This window comes from Aotus nancymaae, unplaced genomic scaffold (assembly GCF_030222135.1).
Source record: "Aotus nancymaae isolate 86718 unplaced genomic scaffold, 86718_ANA_hifiasm-v0.15.2.pri h1tg000051l, whole genome shotgun sequence".
Classification (NCBI taxonomy): domain Eukaryota; kingdom Metazoa; phylum Chordata; class Mammalia; order Primates; family Aotidae; genus Aotus; species Aotus nancymaae.
The window spans coordinates 12,336,095-12,350,225 of NW_026988465.1; the positions used below are offsets into that span (position 1 = coordinate 12,336,095).

At 53.4% G+C, this 14,131-nt stretch overlaps 2 protein-coding genes across 8 annotated transcripts in view; one reads left to right on the top strand and one right to left on the bottom strand.

The window, feature by feature from the left end:
• JARID2 (jumonji and AT-rich interaction domain containing 2) overlaps nt 1–11,744 on the top strand; it is a 281,796-nt gene extending 270,052 nt beyond the window's left edge. For all 6 annotated transcript variants that reach the window (XM_064362994.1, XM_064362998.1, XM_064362996.1 and 3 more), the window contains 6 exons: nt 416–521; nt 1,293–1,475; nt 1,999–2,129; nt 3,132–3,315; nt 6,909–7,016; nt 9,788–11,744. In XM_064362994.1, coding sequence (XP_064219064.1) covers nt 416–521; nt 1,293–1,475; nt 1,999–2,129; nt 3,132–3,315; nt 6,909–7,016; nt 9,788–9,970 — 895 coding nt within the window. In that variant the 3' untranslated portion in view covers nt 9,971–11,744. The remainder of the gene's footprint in view (nt 1–415; nt 522–1,292; nt 1,476–1,998; nt 2,130–3,131; nt 3,316–6,908; nt 7,017–9,787) is intronic.
• A 681-nt stretch (nt 11,745–12,425) lies between these two features.
• DTNBP1 (dystrobrevin binding protein 1) overlaps nt 12,426–14,131 on the bottom strand; it is a 143,309-nt gene continuing 141,603 nt past the window's right edge. For both annotated transcript variants that reach the window (XM_064363000.1, XM_021665335.2), the window contains 2 exons: nt 13,923–14,066; nt 12,426–12,823 (listed from right to left, as the gene is read on the bottom strand). In XM_064363000.1, the coding sequence (XP_064219070.1) occupies nt 12,579–12,823; nt 13,923–14,066 (389 nt within the window). In that variant the 3' untranslated portion in view covers nt 12,426–12,578. The remainder of the gene's footprint in view (nt 12,824–13,922; nt 14,067–14,131) is intronic.

The following is a 14,131-nucleotide window of genomic DNA, read 5'->3' on the forward strand; positions in this document are numbered from 1 at the left end:
CCCGCTCCAGTGATGGCCTCTGTTACCGAAGGAGGGCGCAGGGCTGGAGCCTCAGAAGAGGCTCGTGGAGGCTGCAGTGTCTGGTTCTGATTTATAGGGGTTTGTGAACATCTGTTTCTGGTTTGAAGGCTTTTTGGCTCACCGCGTGGGTCAGATCTACATAAAAGATGAGCGTCTCGCGTCGCGGGTGTGCTGCGGTTTGGCTGCGTACAGGGTGGAAGCGGCTCTGCTGCTGTGGGGCGTGGGAGCCAGCGGTGACCAGGCACCCCGCCAGGCCAGCCTGCCATCCCTGCCGGCGCGGAGCAGAGCTTCTGCCGTGTGTGCTCGGGTCCCTGAGGGAGACGGGGGTGGCCCAGCACGTGCAGGAGCCCCTTGTCAAGTCTCTGCTTGTCTCTTGTGTCTCTCAATGACCCAGGTATTGCATTCCTGCTGAGGAGGAGAACAAGCTGGAGGACGTGGTCCACACCCTGCTGCAAGCCAATGGCACCCCAGGGCTGCAGATGCTGGAAAGCAACGTCATGGTGCGTCCCCTCGGCTGCCGCCGCCAGCAGGAGCTGCAGGGCCTCTTGGGCACTAGAACGTGGTTTCCCGTGAACCTGCCTTTCAGAGGCAAAGAGGACACAGCAATACAAACCCCCAAAGGGCGCAGGCGGAGAAGTCCACTCACACAAAAGCCAAACTGAGCTGCCGTCGGATTGCACACGGTGCCGGGGTTTGGCACGGCCTTCGTATCTGGCTTGTTCGTGTTGGGGACTGATGTGGGTCCCGGGTTTTCTTGTCCCTGCCACTCCTACCTTAGGGCCCCTGAGAGGGGTGAGCACAAAGGCTTCTTACCCTATTTTCAGGAAATCACAGGGCTGGTGAGTTCCCAGGAGGTGTTGGCTTGAGCTGTGTTCTGACAGCTTCTCTGGCCTCAGCTGACCCCAGTCCCACCTGTCCATCTTAGAGGAGAAGACGGACAGGTGGACTCCTTTCTGAGCCCAGCCTGTGGTCCTGTGGCCTCCTTGGCTCTGGAGCTGAGCCTGGCAGCCTCCTGGTTGTGTAAATGTGTCCCGTTTCTAGCCCCTGGCATTGCCAGGTGGGGACAAGGGGCCTGTGTGTGACCGTCGCGTTCTCCACTCCACATTTAGCAGTTCCTCCTTGTGTTAGGAATGACATATTTTTATTTTCCACATAAAACAATCCTGTCTCCTTAAGAGCAGGCCTCTTAAGGTGCTCATGCATTGCCTGCAGACCACAGGTGTCCCTGCGCACAGGGAGGGGTGTGCCTCAGCCTGGCCCTGTCTCCCCAGATCTCCCCGGAGGTGCTGTGCAAAGAGGGGATCAAGGTGCACAGGACGGTGCAGCAGAGCGGCCAGTTTGTCGTCTGCTTCCCGGGATCCTTTGTGTCCAAAGTGTGTTGTGGCTACAGCGTGTCTGAAACCGTGCACTTTGCTACCACCCAGTGGACAAGTATGGGCTTTGAGACCGCCAAGGTAAGCAGAGCCGGCCTCGCCCCCTCACTGCCCCTGCATCCGTGTGAGTGCCGTGCAGGGGTGCGCACAGAAGCATTCCCGCACACACGTGTCTGTTTGTAGATAGTTCCTTTTGGAATATGTCTTAGAAATTCTTAAGAGGTGGTTGAAGGGATTTCTAGGAATGAAAAGTTGTTCGGGATTTGTTTGTATCACAAAGCGTTTTGATTAGACTGTTACTGACAGACCGCCTACAGTACTGGAAAACTACTGAAGATGCTGAAGGTAACTGCTTAGAATAAATGGACAGAGAGCCTCTACCGTCGTTTAGTAGTGGCAGCTGCCCGTGGCTGGCGGGGAAGTGCTGTGACTTTTCCTAGTACATGGTGCTCTTCTCCCGGGGAGGCAAAATTTGGAAGAGTTTTTAATCCAAATGCAAAGAGTTAGAAATTCAGACAGCCTGTCTTCCCCCTGCACCAAGAGAAACCTTGACAGCTGCCTAGTCATGAAAATCCACCCTAAAGGGATGTGACTCCTCTTTCAGGAAATGAAGCGTCGCCATATAGCTAAGCCATTCTCCATGGAGAAGTTGCTCTACCAGATTGCACAAGCAGAAGCAAAAAAAGAAAATGGCCCCACTCTCAGCACCATCTCAGCCCTTCTGGATGAACTCAGGTAACAGATTCGGGGTTCTGGGAGACCCCCCAGGGCCCAAGCCAGAGATCTGGACCTGGATGCCCTTTTGGGGGCCCAGCAGGGTGGAGGCCCAGGGTGGGCAGACAGTGCCCCCTGCCTGCAGCCGCAGAGACCCTAGGAACTGCTGGCCCATGACATGCTTTTCCAGATGGGCAAAGGCTTTTAAAAAATTTTTTTGAAAGTCATTTCCCCTTGATGTTCAGAGTCAGCACCTTCAGCGCCAAGAGGTTCCTCCCCTTTGTGGGTATGACTTCCAGGTTGGCTCCTGAGCCCTGGCACGTGGGCGCTGGCAGGCCTTGTTGACCCACTGTGTCAGAACCTGGTTCCACACCAGTGAGGGGAGGGCACAGGTAGCTGCCCCACCCCCGACCCTCCATTTTCTTGCCAACCCCCTTGTGTTTTCCATGTGTGTGTGTGTGTGTGTGTGTGGCCTCCAGGCAGCAGCAGCTGACCCCAGTGTGTGGCTGGCGAGCAATCCTGCCTCCACAGCCCTCCCCCGACGTGCACCCGTGCGACTACAGGAGCCCTCCCCAAGGGGGATGCTGGTCAGGGCAGAGCGTCTGCAGTGTGGCTCCTTCTCCCCCCATGCAGTTCTCGCTGCCTCTCCCGTCCTGGAGCCAGGCTCTGGGTTGTGCTGTTAGCACGTGAATTTCAGACCTTCAGTGATGATCCCAGTGGATAGTTTGTTGACTCTCTCCTTGACTTGGGACATAGGGAGAGGCCCTTGCTAGGTGGCCATGGTTGCGCAGGCATTGTGACGTGTTTGTCCCCACGTTACTTCGTCTGGCCGCAGAGCAGCCTCATCAGCCAGGGCTATCCCTGACCTTTAGACTAAGGCAGTCGGGATCCAGGCTGGACTCTGCCCCCCAGCAGGGCTCACTCCCCGACAGGAGGGTGTGTATGGAGGGAGGCTGGTGTGTGGTGCACGTGTCCCCTCTGCTGGCTGTCGCTGAAGGTGCGGGCCATCCCTGTGTCTGGCAGGGATACAGAGCTGCGGCAGCGCAGGCAGCTGTTCGAGGCTGGCCTCCACTCCTCCGCGCGCTACGGCAGCCATGACGGCAACAGCACGGTGGCGGACGGGAAGAAAAAGCCTCGAAAGTGGCTGCAGTTGGAGACGTCGGAGAGGAGGTGTCAGATCTGCCAGCACCTGTGCTACCTGTCCATGGTGAGCCGCCCAGCCCCGCCAGCACCCTTGCAGGCAGCACTTGGCCTGAGAGCTCCGGGGTTGCCCCGGAAGAGGGAGGGCGCCCTCCACCAGGACACCTGCTGTGCCCCATCTCAGCGTCTCTGCTATGGGGCCTCGGCAGGGCTTCTGGCCTCCAGAGGCGGCTGCCTCACCCACAGTGGCCAGGCCACTCAGAGGCTGTCCCCCTGCTCTGCCCACGCGTGGCCCTCCCCTCGGCCCTGCAGTGCCTCCTTCCTCCCTGGGAAGCAGGTGGCCTCCCCACCGTCCTGCTTTGTCACTCCAGCCCCCATGCTCTCTGCTCATTTCCATCCTTTCTTTGGCAGTGAGGTGAGGGTTTCCCACAGTGCTGGGCGGCATCTGCCACCCCTGCCCTGTGGCCTGTCCCTGCTGGGCCTGGGCCCATGGCCTCTGCTCTTTGGCTGTGTTCTAAGCTTCCTGATTGTGGTCAGCTACGTCATCTGCCGCAGCCCCCGAGGACTTTGGAGTCTGTCCTTGGTGAAAGCTGATGCTCCCTCCGTCCCATCTGGGATAGAGATGCTTTTCTGGCACAGCCACTCCAGGCTACAGCAGGCTGCGTTCCTCTTGCCTTCTTAGCTGTGCCCTGCTGGCTGCTGCGTGCCCACCTGCCTGCCGCAGCTTCGGGCTTCATAACACACACCCTGCCTCCTCCCCCTGTTCACCCCGTTCCAGGCCAAAGGTGGGCTCAGAAAAGCCCTTATGTGGCGACTGGACCGCCATGGCCCTTGCCATGTTTCTTCCCGTCTGTACCTGACCTCTCACCAGGCAGCTGCCCTGACACACTCTGGGTAGGGATGCCCAGCTGGCACTGCAGATGGCTCTGTGCCTCTATGCTGCACACCTTAGCCTGCCACACACAGCACGTCTCACGGGCCTGACCATCCTCCCAGGCCTTTTCCCTTTCTGCCAGCACCTCTGCTTCTCCAGCGCAGAAGCCTAGCTAGGAGGTGCCCACCTCATATGCTGCGTGGTGCTGGCATTCCACAGGTGCCCCTCAGCTGCATGCTCCCGAGAGGCCAGTGCTTCCACGTCTCTGCCTGTCCGTGGTGGGCCAGGACTGAGACCTGGGTTCACTCTCCCTGGCCTCCCACTGTGACTGCCACCTCACCCGGAGTCCCGGCATGCCCTGTGGAGGAGAGGGCACAGCCTCTCCCGGATGAGTCAGATGGGCTTTTGTAACATTTGAAAAATCTAGGTCGGGCATGGTGGCTCATGCCTGCAATTTCAGCACTTCAGGAGGCTGAGGCAGGTGGATCACCAGGTCGGGAGTTTGAAACCAGCCTGGCCAACATGGTGAAACTTTGTCTCTACTAAAAATACAAAAATTAGCCGGGCTTGATGGTGTGCTCATGTAGACCCAGCTAGCTACTCGAGAGGCTGAGGCAAGAGAATTGATTGAACACAGGAGGCAGAGGTTGCAGTGAGCTGAGATCGCACCACTGCACTCCAGCCTGGGTGACAGAGCAAAGACTCCATCTCAAAAAAAAAAAAAAAAAAAAAAAAAAACTGAAAACTCTCGGGGCATCTTCCATGTCCTCCTTATTTAAGGACACAAAAGACGTTGTATCAGCTAGGCCCACCTCATGGCCTCATTTGAGCTGATTTACCTCGTTAGGACTTTACCCTCAAGTCCAGCCACAGCTGAGATCCTGGAGGTTCAACCTATGCATTTGATGGGGGACAAATGCAGTCCGTGACCACCTGCATCCCATCCTGTAGATTTCTTTCTATCCAGTTTTTCCCTAGAGCTCTCAAAATATATTGCTAGAGCCATTCTGTTCTTAAAAGAACGATTCCAGGCATTTTCCCAAATCTTCCAATGTTTTATAAACATCACTGATAAAAGTTGCATAGCTTGGTGTCTTTTTTTTTTTTGGAGACAGTCTCGTCTCGCTCTGTTGCCCAGGCTGGAGTGCAGCGTGACCTTGTCTCACTGTCGCTCTGTTGCTCAGTTGTCCATCCCCTTCCTGAAACATTCTACCCCTTATCCATGCGTATGGGGGTTGTATGGCAGTCACACCTGTGGGTGAAGCTGGTCTGTCCATGTGAGCTGGCACTAGGTGGCCTCATGTTCACGCTGTCTTTCAGAAACTTAGAGATGTCACCTGGGGTTTCCTGTCAGCCTGAAAGTTATATTAAAAAGAATATGTTGTGAGGCCGGGCATGGTAGGTCAGTCCCAGTGCTTTGGGAGGCAAAGGTTGGCAGATCACTTGAGACCAGGAGTGCAAGACCAGCCCGGGTGACACAGTGAGACTCAGTCTCTACAAAAAGAGACAAAAAATCAACTGGGTGTGGTGGCGGGAGCATCACTTGAGCCCAGAAGTCCAAGGCTGCAGTGAGCCGTGATCGCACCACTGCACGCCAGCCTGGGTGACACAGTGACAACTTGTCTCTTTAATTAAAAAAAAAAAAGTCGAAATCCGTAGGTGAAAATTGGGGTTTTACTTAGGTTTATATGTGTATTGCTCGGAATACATTAGTGCATTTCAATTTGCTGTTTCCTGTCCTTCCTGTCCTGGGCCCCAAGGGTCTTTCCAGGGTCTTGTTTCTGTCAGTAGGTGTCATATGAGTCCCAAGGAACTTGTTCTCTGAACTTGTTCTCTGTTCCTTGCTTAGAAACACTGCAAAGGAAAACCTAGATCCTTCCCCTCAAGCTTTCTGAGCAAGGCCGAGGACCCGCTTGCACCTTGAGTATTGAGTTTTTCCTTGTTTTCAATCTCTGATTAGAATAGGACTGGGAGTCAGCGTGAGGTATGGGAACCCTCCCACAGAAACCCAGCAGCTGTTGCCCTTCAGCTGGCCCCTCTCAGCCCTAGACAGGGCCCCAGTGAGGGTCTCCGTCCCAGCACTCCCTGTGGTGTCGAGCAGCAGGACTCACACTGGCCGGACAGCTGCGGGCTTTGTGGGCAGCCCGCCCAGGGAGGCTGGGGCCAGTGGGTGAGCTTGTTCGAGTCGCAGAGGTCGGGAATCTGTGATGTTGAGAGTTGCAGGGGACTTTACATGGTGGTGTTGATTGCCCCTAGCTCTGCTGACTGTGAGCTCTGTGGACTCATGGACACCATGAGAGCCGTTTTGCTGCTGGAAAGTGCAGGGTACGTTCCCCGCATGGCTGCCCACGTTGAGTCCTCCACGTTCCACATCTATGCCAGCACTAGGGTAGTGTCCAACACAGACTCTCAGGAGGCCTCAGACCTTAAGAGATTAGAAATACGCACGCACCACTGTCTTCACGTGCCTTTACCAGCCTGGTGGTGACCGGACCTCTCCCAGGAAACTCCAGGGGACTTGAGGACCACCCGGAGGTCTGACTGGGAGGTGGTCAGTGGCTCAGCTTCCTGGTTGAAGGTCACACTCTGGGTGGTTGGTCAGTTTTGGTCTTAGTCCATTTCCAGTGTTGCCGGTCCTCGAAGCCCTCAGCCCGGACGGTGGATGCCGGGGCTGCTCTGGCCAGGGTGGTGACTGTGGGGGCTGCCTGGCCAGGTGTGCTCCGGCCTTACTCTCTTGGGGCGCTGTGGAGCTTCCTCATGACCTGGTGTGCTGCTCTTCCTCGCAGGTGGTACAAGAGAACGAAAACGTCGTGTTCTGTCTGGAGTGTGCTCTGCGCCATGTGGAGAAGCAGAAGTCCTGCCGCGGGCTGAAGCTCATGTACCGCTACGACGAGGTCAGTCCCTGCTCTTGGGGGTGGGGGTGGGGGTGGGGGGCAGCCTGCATGGCAATTCTGTGCCTGGTAGATAACCAGGGCTCTTCAGGCCTCAGGTGCCCTGTTCTCAGGCCGATCCCATGGCAGGATCCCGAGGGGAGCGGGGTTCCCATACAGCCCACAGCACTGTGCATTTGGATTTCAGAGATGGGCTCTAAGCAGGGCTTAGGCTCTTCCTGCAGCAGCCCCCTGGCTTTCCCACGGGCCCCACCATGGTGGTCTAGAGTCAGACCCTTTTTCGTGGTCACCTGTCCCAGGCACGGTGGGATGGTCAGCAGTGGAATCTCCACTTGCCGCCAGCAGCCCTTCCAGGCTGGGACAGCTGGAAGTGTCTGCAGATGATGGGGCAGGTTGGGCCCCATGATGTGAAATCCCAGTACCTTCCTGCAGGCCCCGCCATCTTCTGGAGAGAGAGGTCATAATGATGCACAGCCTTTGCAGCTGAGGGGGCCGCCGTGAGCGGCGGAAGTCCTGGCAGCGGCGCCTCTCGCCTGCTCTGCCCGCGTTCCCCACGTGTGCTTCCCAAAGGACTCTGATGAGGCTGGTTATGAGGAAGGTCGCCACATTGTGGTTATGGCACATTTGAGGCTACTGAGTGGGGCAGGTGCTGCTGGTATGACTGTGCAGGGCCTGGTGTGTCTGGAGGCCCAGGCGGTGGGGCCATGTGGTGGGTCTCACTCGATAAGCCTTTCAGCTAAACGATTGGAGAGCTGGAAGAAGAGCTCTTTGCATCTGCTTTTTTTTTAAAGAGCATGCATGCTGGGGGAAGGCGGTAAGGACCTTGCCATCCCTCCTTCACCTCAACAGCAAATGTCCAGGCACGGCCTTTGCGGCGGCTGAGTAGGAACATGGCTCTGGCACCTTGCAGGGTGTAGGCAGTGAGTGGCACGGGGAGGCTTCCTCCGGCTGCCTGGAAAGGGTTGTGCTTTTCACTGGCAGCCTGTTTCTGTAGCCAGATGTCTGATGTGTCCAGAATCCTGGGAATAGAATGTCATGCAGGGGCTGTCTGAGACTCAATGGTTGGTTTTGATGAATTAGGAGGAGCAAAGGCATTTAGAAGCTGCGGACTTGCAGCGGCTGGCATAGCTCAATGAGTCTGTGCCTGTGTCCCCTGTGGAGTTGAGCTGTACATTTTTTTTTTTTTTGAGACAGAGTCTTGCTTTTTTGCCCAAGCTGGAGTTCAGTGGTACAATCTCAGCTCACTGCAACCTCCATCTCTCAGGTTAAAGCAATTCTCCTGCCTCAGCCTCCCAAGTATCTGGGATTACAGGCACCCGTCTCTACACACCCAGCTAATTTTTGTATTATTAGTAGAGACGGGGTTTCACCATGTTGGTCAAGCTGGTCTCAAACTCCTGACCTTGTGATCCACCCACCTCAGCCTCCCAAAGTGCTGGGATTACAGGCGTGAGCCACCACGCCCGGCTCATTACTTGCAGAGACCGATGCAAAATCTTGTTCTCACCCTCCCAGTGTGCCCAGCACACGAATCGCCCAGGTCCATGCCTGCTGACTTAGGACAGTCTGCTTTAAGATACCCACCTTTGTGGGGTTGGTGGGGGGGGCGCACCTAGATTGCAAATCCCTGAACTCATGGCTTGCGTTCTCATGGACGGTGAGGCTCCCTATGTTGTGCCCCCGGCCCTTGCAGGCTGGCTGAGCAGGGTCCAGTGAGTGGGGTGTTGGGCAGTCGCTGCCAAGCCTGCTATGAGGGCGCTGGTCTGGGGCAGGTGCTGTCCACCTAGCGAGCCGCACAGAGGAGGTAATGTTGCCCTCCTGCAACCGCACACCCCTGCACACCTTGGCGGCTCCTCACGGTCAGGTAGCTGTAGCCCTCTAATTGGGTTTTAAGGCAGCTCATCCACACCGTTATCAGTGTTTATCATCAGTCCCCCAAGCGGTCACGGTCACAGCTATTGTGTTATTACAGATACGTGGCCCACCCCTTCTGAGGGCACCTTTAAATTCTTTGTGATGGGAGCCAGCTGTCACTGTTTTCCACCCTCATCTCGGGGGCTTTCCAGAGCGCTGGAGATAACGCCCTCAAACGTTTCCTTCCATGGCTGGCTTCCTCCCCTGCTGGGCTCATTGTGGTTCCCAGACACCCCTGGCCCAGAGAGATGCTCGTGAGATGCACGTTTGCTACTCCTCCCCATGTTCTTTTTAAAAATGGGATGATGATAGGATGTACTGTGTTAAAGTTACACACACAGTTTTGGTGCCGACAGATAAATGATTCTCTTGGGTGAATTACAGGGATGCCGTTTTGTTTGCTGCAGTAACAGAAGAGGAAGTAATAGAAATATGTATAGGTGACAAGTGTTTGCATTTATTTGCATGAGCAGGTGAAGTGGCTGGTAGCTAAAGTGAGTCAAGCAGCTTGGGTATTTGTGTCACCATCCAGGACACAACAAAGCCCCCGGGGGTCTCTTTGCTGAGTGCTCCCCTGCCACCCTTGCCCTTATGAGCTGGTTAGCCCACCCGGGAAACCATGGTGGACCAGGGTGGTGGTGGCGAGGATCAAAGGGCCGTGCATGCAATGTGGAATCCGGCGGAGCTGGGAAAGGGAGACGCGCTGCCTCTGAGCCTCTTCGGGGCATTTTAAAAGCTGTTAGTTGGTGTGGTGAAGGGGACCCCTGGCCGCTGATCTCTGCCCTAGACCTGCCCCTGCGTGGCTCTCGGGGACAGAGCTCTTGTTATTAATTCTGTGTCTTCCTTTCACCCCCAAACAGGAACAGATTATTAGTCTGGTCAATCAGATCTGCGGCAAAGTGTCTGGTAAAAACGGCAGCATTGAGAACTGTCTCAGTAAACCCACACCAAAAAGAGGCCCCCGCAAGAGAGCCACAGTGGACGTGCCCCCCTCCCGGCTGTCAGCCTCCGGTTCATCCAAAAGTGCTTCAAGCTCATCATGAAGATGCCAACGCCCGTGGTCGATTTATATATATTTTTTTGTAATTATTATATTCTAGTTTGGAGTACTTGCTGTAGGATTCAAGCTGTCTTTGCACTAGCTCTAAAGAAGATTTTCTTCTGGTTTTAGAGAACTAATTTTGTTTTAGCATTAAACTGTTGAACTTTTTTTTGTACTTAGAAAACCTAGATACTGCAGTCAGATTTTGGAAACTGCCGTATAGTCACTGTTTTAAAAACCCTTGAGGGGCTGTATTAATTTGTATTGCCCCTGGCTGACAAAAGCCTTTTTTGTTTGATTTTTTTTTTTTTTTTTTGTAACTGTTGGGGGAAAAAAAGGCTTTTTAACCCATTTTTGAAGAGGGTGAAGTTTGGAGAACAAATTTAAAAACCATCAGTCATGTGAGCAGATTTTTTAGAAGGGATAGGAGACACACGCGCGCGCACACACACACACACACAAAACTTGAAAAGAAATGGCTTTGCTTTGGCTGTTGTTGTCTGCCGTGGCCAGATGAGCTTGTGATCTGGGAAGCCGGGGGCACCCCCGTTTTGTTTCCCTGGGCAGTTGTGGCAGCTGAAGGCGGACGTTGTTTCCTGACCACAGGCGGAACGAGGAGCCGGGAGCGAGTGGGCTCTCCACCAGCACATCACTATGCATCTGTTCAAGGAAGGAAGGAACGCCAGCGAGGAAGACGGAAGAGACTGCCTGCCTTGGAGGGGTCACGTGAGGGAGACCTGTGCCTGATTTCATTAGGAAATCCATTCTGTTATTTTTTGGTGCTGTTGGCTACTTTATCAAAAAACCCTTCAATAGCATCCTTAAGATATTAAAAAAAAAAAAAAAAAAAAAAGGAAAAAAAGTGATGGAAGCCGTACGTGCTTCTTGGTCATCGACGTGCAATCTTCTAACATTCCATCGCCATCTCACCGCTTCTTGTTTGACACCTTCACAAGTCAGCATTAATCTTTCTTTTTAAATTTGTTTCGTTTATGATCACCCATAGAGAGCCACTAGGAGGCCTGCAGTTCTTTTTGAATGTGAAAATGCATTTGCGCTCATCTTGTCTATTTTTTCTCTTCATGTTGTAACAAAAAGGAAAAAAAAAAATCCCATCCCTTTTGTACATACGCCTGTAAATTGTTTTAAATACTTGAGCCTTTTTCTCGGTGGGGGGGTGGGGGGGGTGAGAAGACAAGATGAAGAAAAGCCTTACATTTCCGTTTCTTCATCGGTTGGATTGGATGCTTACAGGGTTTTTCTTGTAACATTTATAAGTGCTGCTTACATCACTGAACAACAACAACAAAATAATAATGGAGTAGCTGTTGCCCTTCTCCGGTTGTGTGTACAGTATGTGTGGAATAAAAAAGGGAAACTTTTCACAAGCTGTTCTTTGTTTCATAATTGGATTCATCAATCCCGTAGCTACCCATGTTGCACTGAGCTTGCCAGTGGTGACTGCCAGGAACGTCCTATGATCCACTTTGTTGGTTGTTGTTGCAGAAGACTGAACTGTTTTGGAATATTTAACAATTACAGAAACAGAGTCGTGTTTTCCAATGTGGTTGTCCGGTTTCTATGGCCTTGCTGTGTACTTTCCCTCTTTTTGACAGTAAACTTCTGCCTATGGCTTACAGTTTGACATTTAATTTATTAGCGCTGCTCTGCACCCCTCCCTTGGGAGGGAGACTTCATGTGGTTTATTGCGAGTTTTTTGTTTACTTTTCAGGTTTGTACTACAAGGTTTAATAATAAAATCAAAGTTTTTTGGACATTTGTCTGTCTTGTGGAAGATGACTGAATGGAATGAGCTCTCTCTTTTGTCATCCATGGGCAGGGGGGCAGAGGATCCCTCATGCTGTAGTCCTGTCCCTCCAGCTCACTCCCACCTGCTGGCAGGGTCCCCTTTCAGCAGAACCTAACGGTTTCCATGTGGCCCAGCCCAGAGCTGGTCACGGGCTGTGGCCATCCCCTCTCTCGTCTCCCATTGAGCGTGGGACCTCTGCTGAGCTTTCATGATGAGATGATGATGATGCTGGGCGCGTTGAGGGTGTTATGGCTGCAGGCAGCCCCCCCTCATCTCAATGGGGCATCTGTCATCATCTCTCTTTTTGGGCTGGAGGAGTGATGGAGGGAACATATCGCCAGGGGACGAGTTTCTTTTCAGGAGACAGAAAGCATGGAGGATTGCTTTGGGCTTGCTTCTGTTCTTTTGGGTCCCGGGGTGTGAAAGGAGGGTTTGGACTGGTTGGCTATTGTACTGATTAAAGGAAAACCCCCTGTGAAACGGCTGTTCCCTGCCTCACGCAGAAGTGAGCCCTGTGGAGTCACAGCAGCCTGGCTCAGGCCCTGCCCCCCATGCCACCTCCTGGGGCAGCCCCCAGTGACCTGCCCCATTACAGTGGCCTTAAGGATGCCTGTATTTAGAAACCTTTGTGTACAAACTAGCTCTATTTACCGTTTGATGTCCTCACCTTTATTGTTCGCTGTTCTTTCAGTTTCTCACACATTATTGGCAATTATGTAAAAATCAAGACCCTCTAGAAACAACCTGGCTTTCCAGGTGGAATTCCGCATACAGCCGAAGCTGGATTCCACATCCCAGTTTAAGAGTCGCTGTCGTCACTACCATCCGGAGCGGCCTCTCTCTCGGTGTGTGATGTGGCCAGGGTAGTGTCCACCTGAACTTCTTCCTCATCAGACTGAACGACGGGGGACTCCCCACCCTCACTGATGTCCTGGGCGGCTGTGTCGGTGCAGGTGGAGGAAGAGGAAGGCGGCTTGGCTCGTAATTCTGAGGGATTTGGAACCTGGAGGGTAATCTCATTCTGACAGGCACTGGAATCAGGCCCTGCAAAACAACACGGGGAAGAACAAGCTCTGTCATAAAAACGTTTGCGATTTAGAATTGCTGCCAGCAGTTGTGGAATGTGCCCATCAGGAAAGGGGTGGGTGGGTTAGGGAACTGCCCTGGAAGACTGCGCTGAGTGATGCGAGGCGGCCGCAGGGCGACCCTTCTGTCTCCTGATGAGTCAGCCACCGTGACAAAGATCAAGACTATGTAACGCGCATCTTTAGGAGCAGTCCTGTAACGATGATCTAGACTCAGACGCCACTGCTGAGCAAGTCAGAATTACTGACCTTTCAGCAGTTCTCCAGTTTTATGGAACTAAATAGGCTCTTCAGGGAATCAAATTCTATATGCAAATTCTAAATGGTTCCTTGTCTCCAGGTGAGGGTTCGTTCTGGTTTCCAGTATTCTGGCCTTCTCCGGATGGGGCCAAATGCACCCAAGCCCCTTCTCTTCCCTGGGATGACACAGTTCTGACAGATTGCCAGGAGAAGGGGGTGGGAAGTTTAGAGGTAGCGAGACCGTGGTAGTGGTAGAACCTTCTAGAGATGGCTAAGGTGCTGCTGGGAGCTTTGCCTTGACCTGACCAGAAGAGCTAGTCAGAAATTGAACACACCCCGAGCCCAGGTACAGGTATGGCACCTGGGTAAATATCTGCTACATGAATGTGAAAAAACTTTGAGAGGACATGAAAGGAACTGAGTTTTAAAACACAAGCCAAGAGCTGGACCCACACCATGGCTTTGCCCACAGCAGATGTGCCCCTAAACGCCTGCCGCACGAAGCGGGAAGAGTTCCATGTGAGTCCACACCTCCCTGCAAACTCCAGTCCTTAACCATCACCAACAGACTCAGATGGACTTCCGGGTGGTAAAGGAGGGAAAACAAGAAAGCTCTCAGTTCACCAAAGTTACTGGAGTAGAGCAGGTCAAATCTTTGGGAAAATTCATGACAGAAACACCACTGTTGCAGCTGCCACACAGGAGCCAGGGGGCCAGGAGCTGGCTGTAAGCTTGGAGGTTGTGCGTAAGTGGCTGGCTAATGATTCTCATGTATCGATCAAGCCCTGGTCAGTTTATGCAAGTTTGTCAACTCCTACCTAAGGCGGGGGACAGCACAGTGTTATCTTCTCCACCCGAGTTCAGGAAGACGTCCAGGGCCTCCTGGTCGGAGATGTCCATGAGGTCCATCTGCTCCAGCATGTCCACATTCACTTCCATGGACGACATGCTGCCTATGGGCTCTGCGAATAGATGAGCAACACAAGAAAGGACACTCTGTCTTTAAAAGGGGAACTTCCATTAGCAT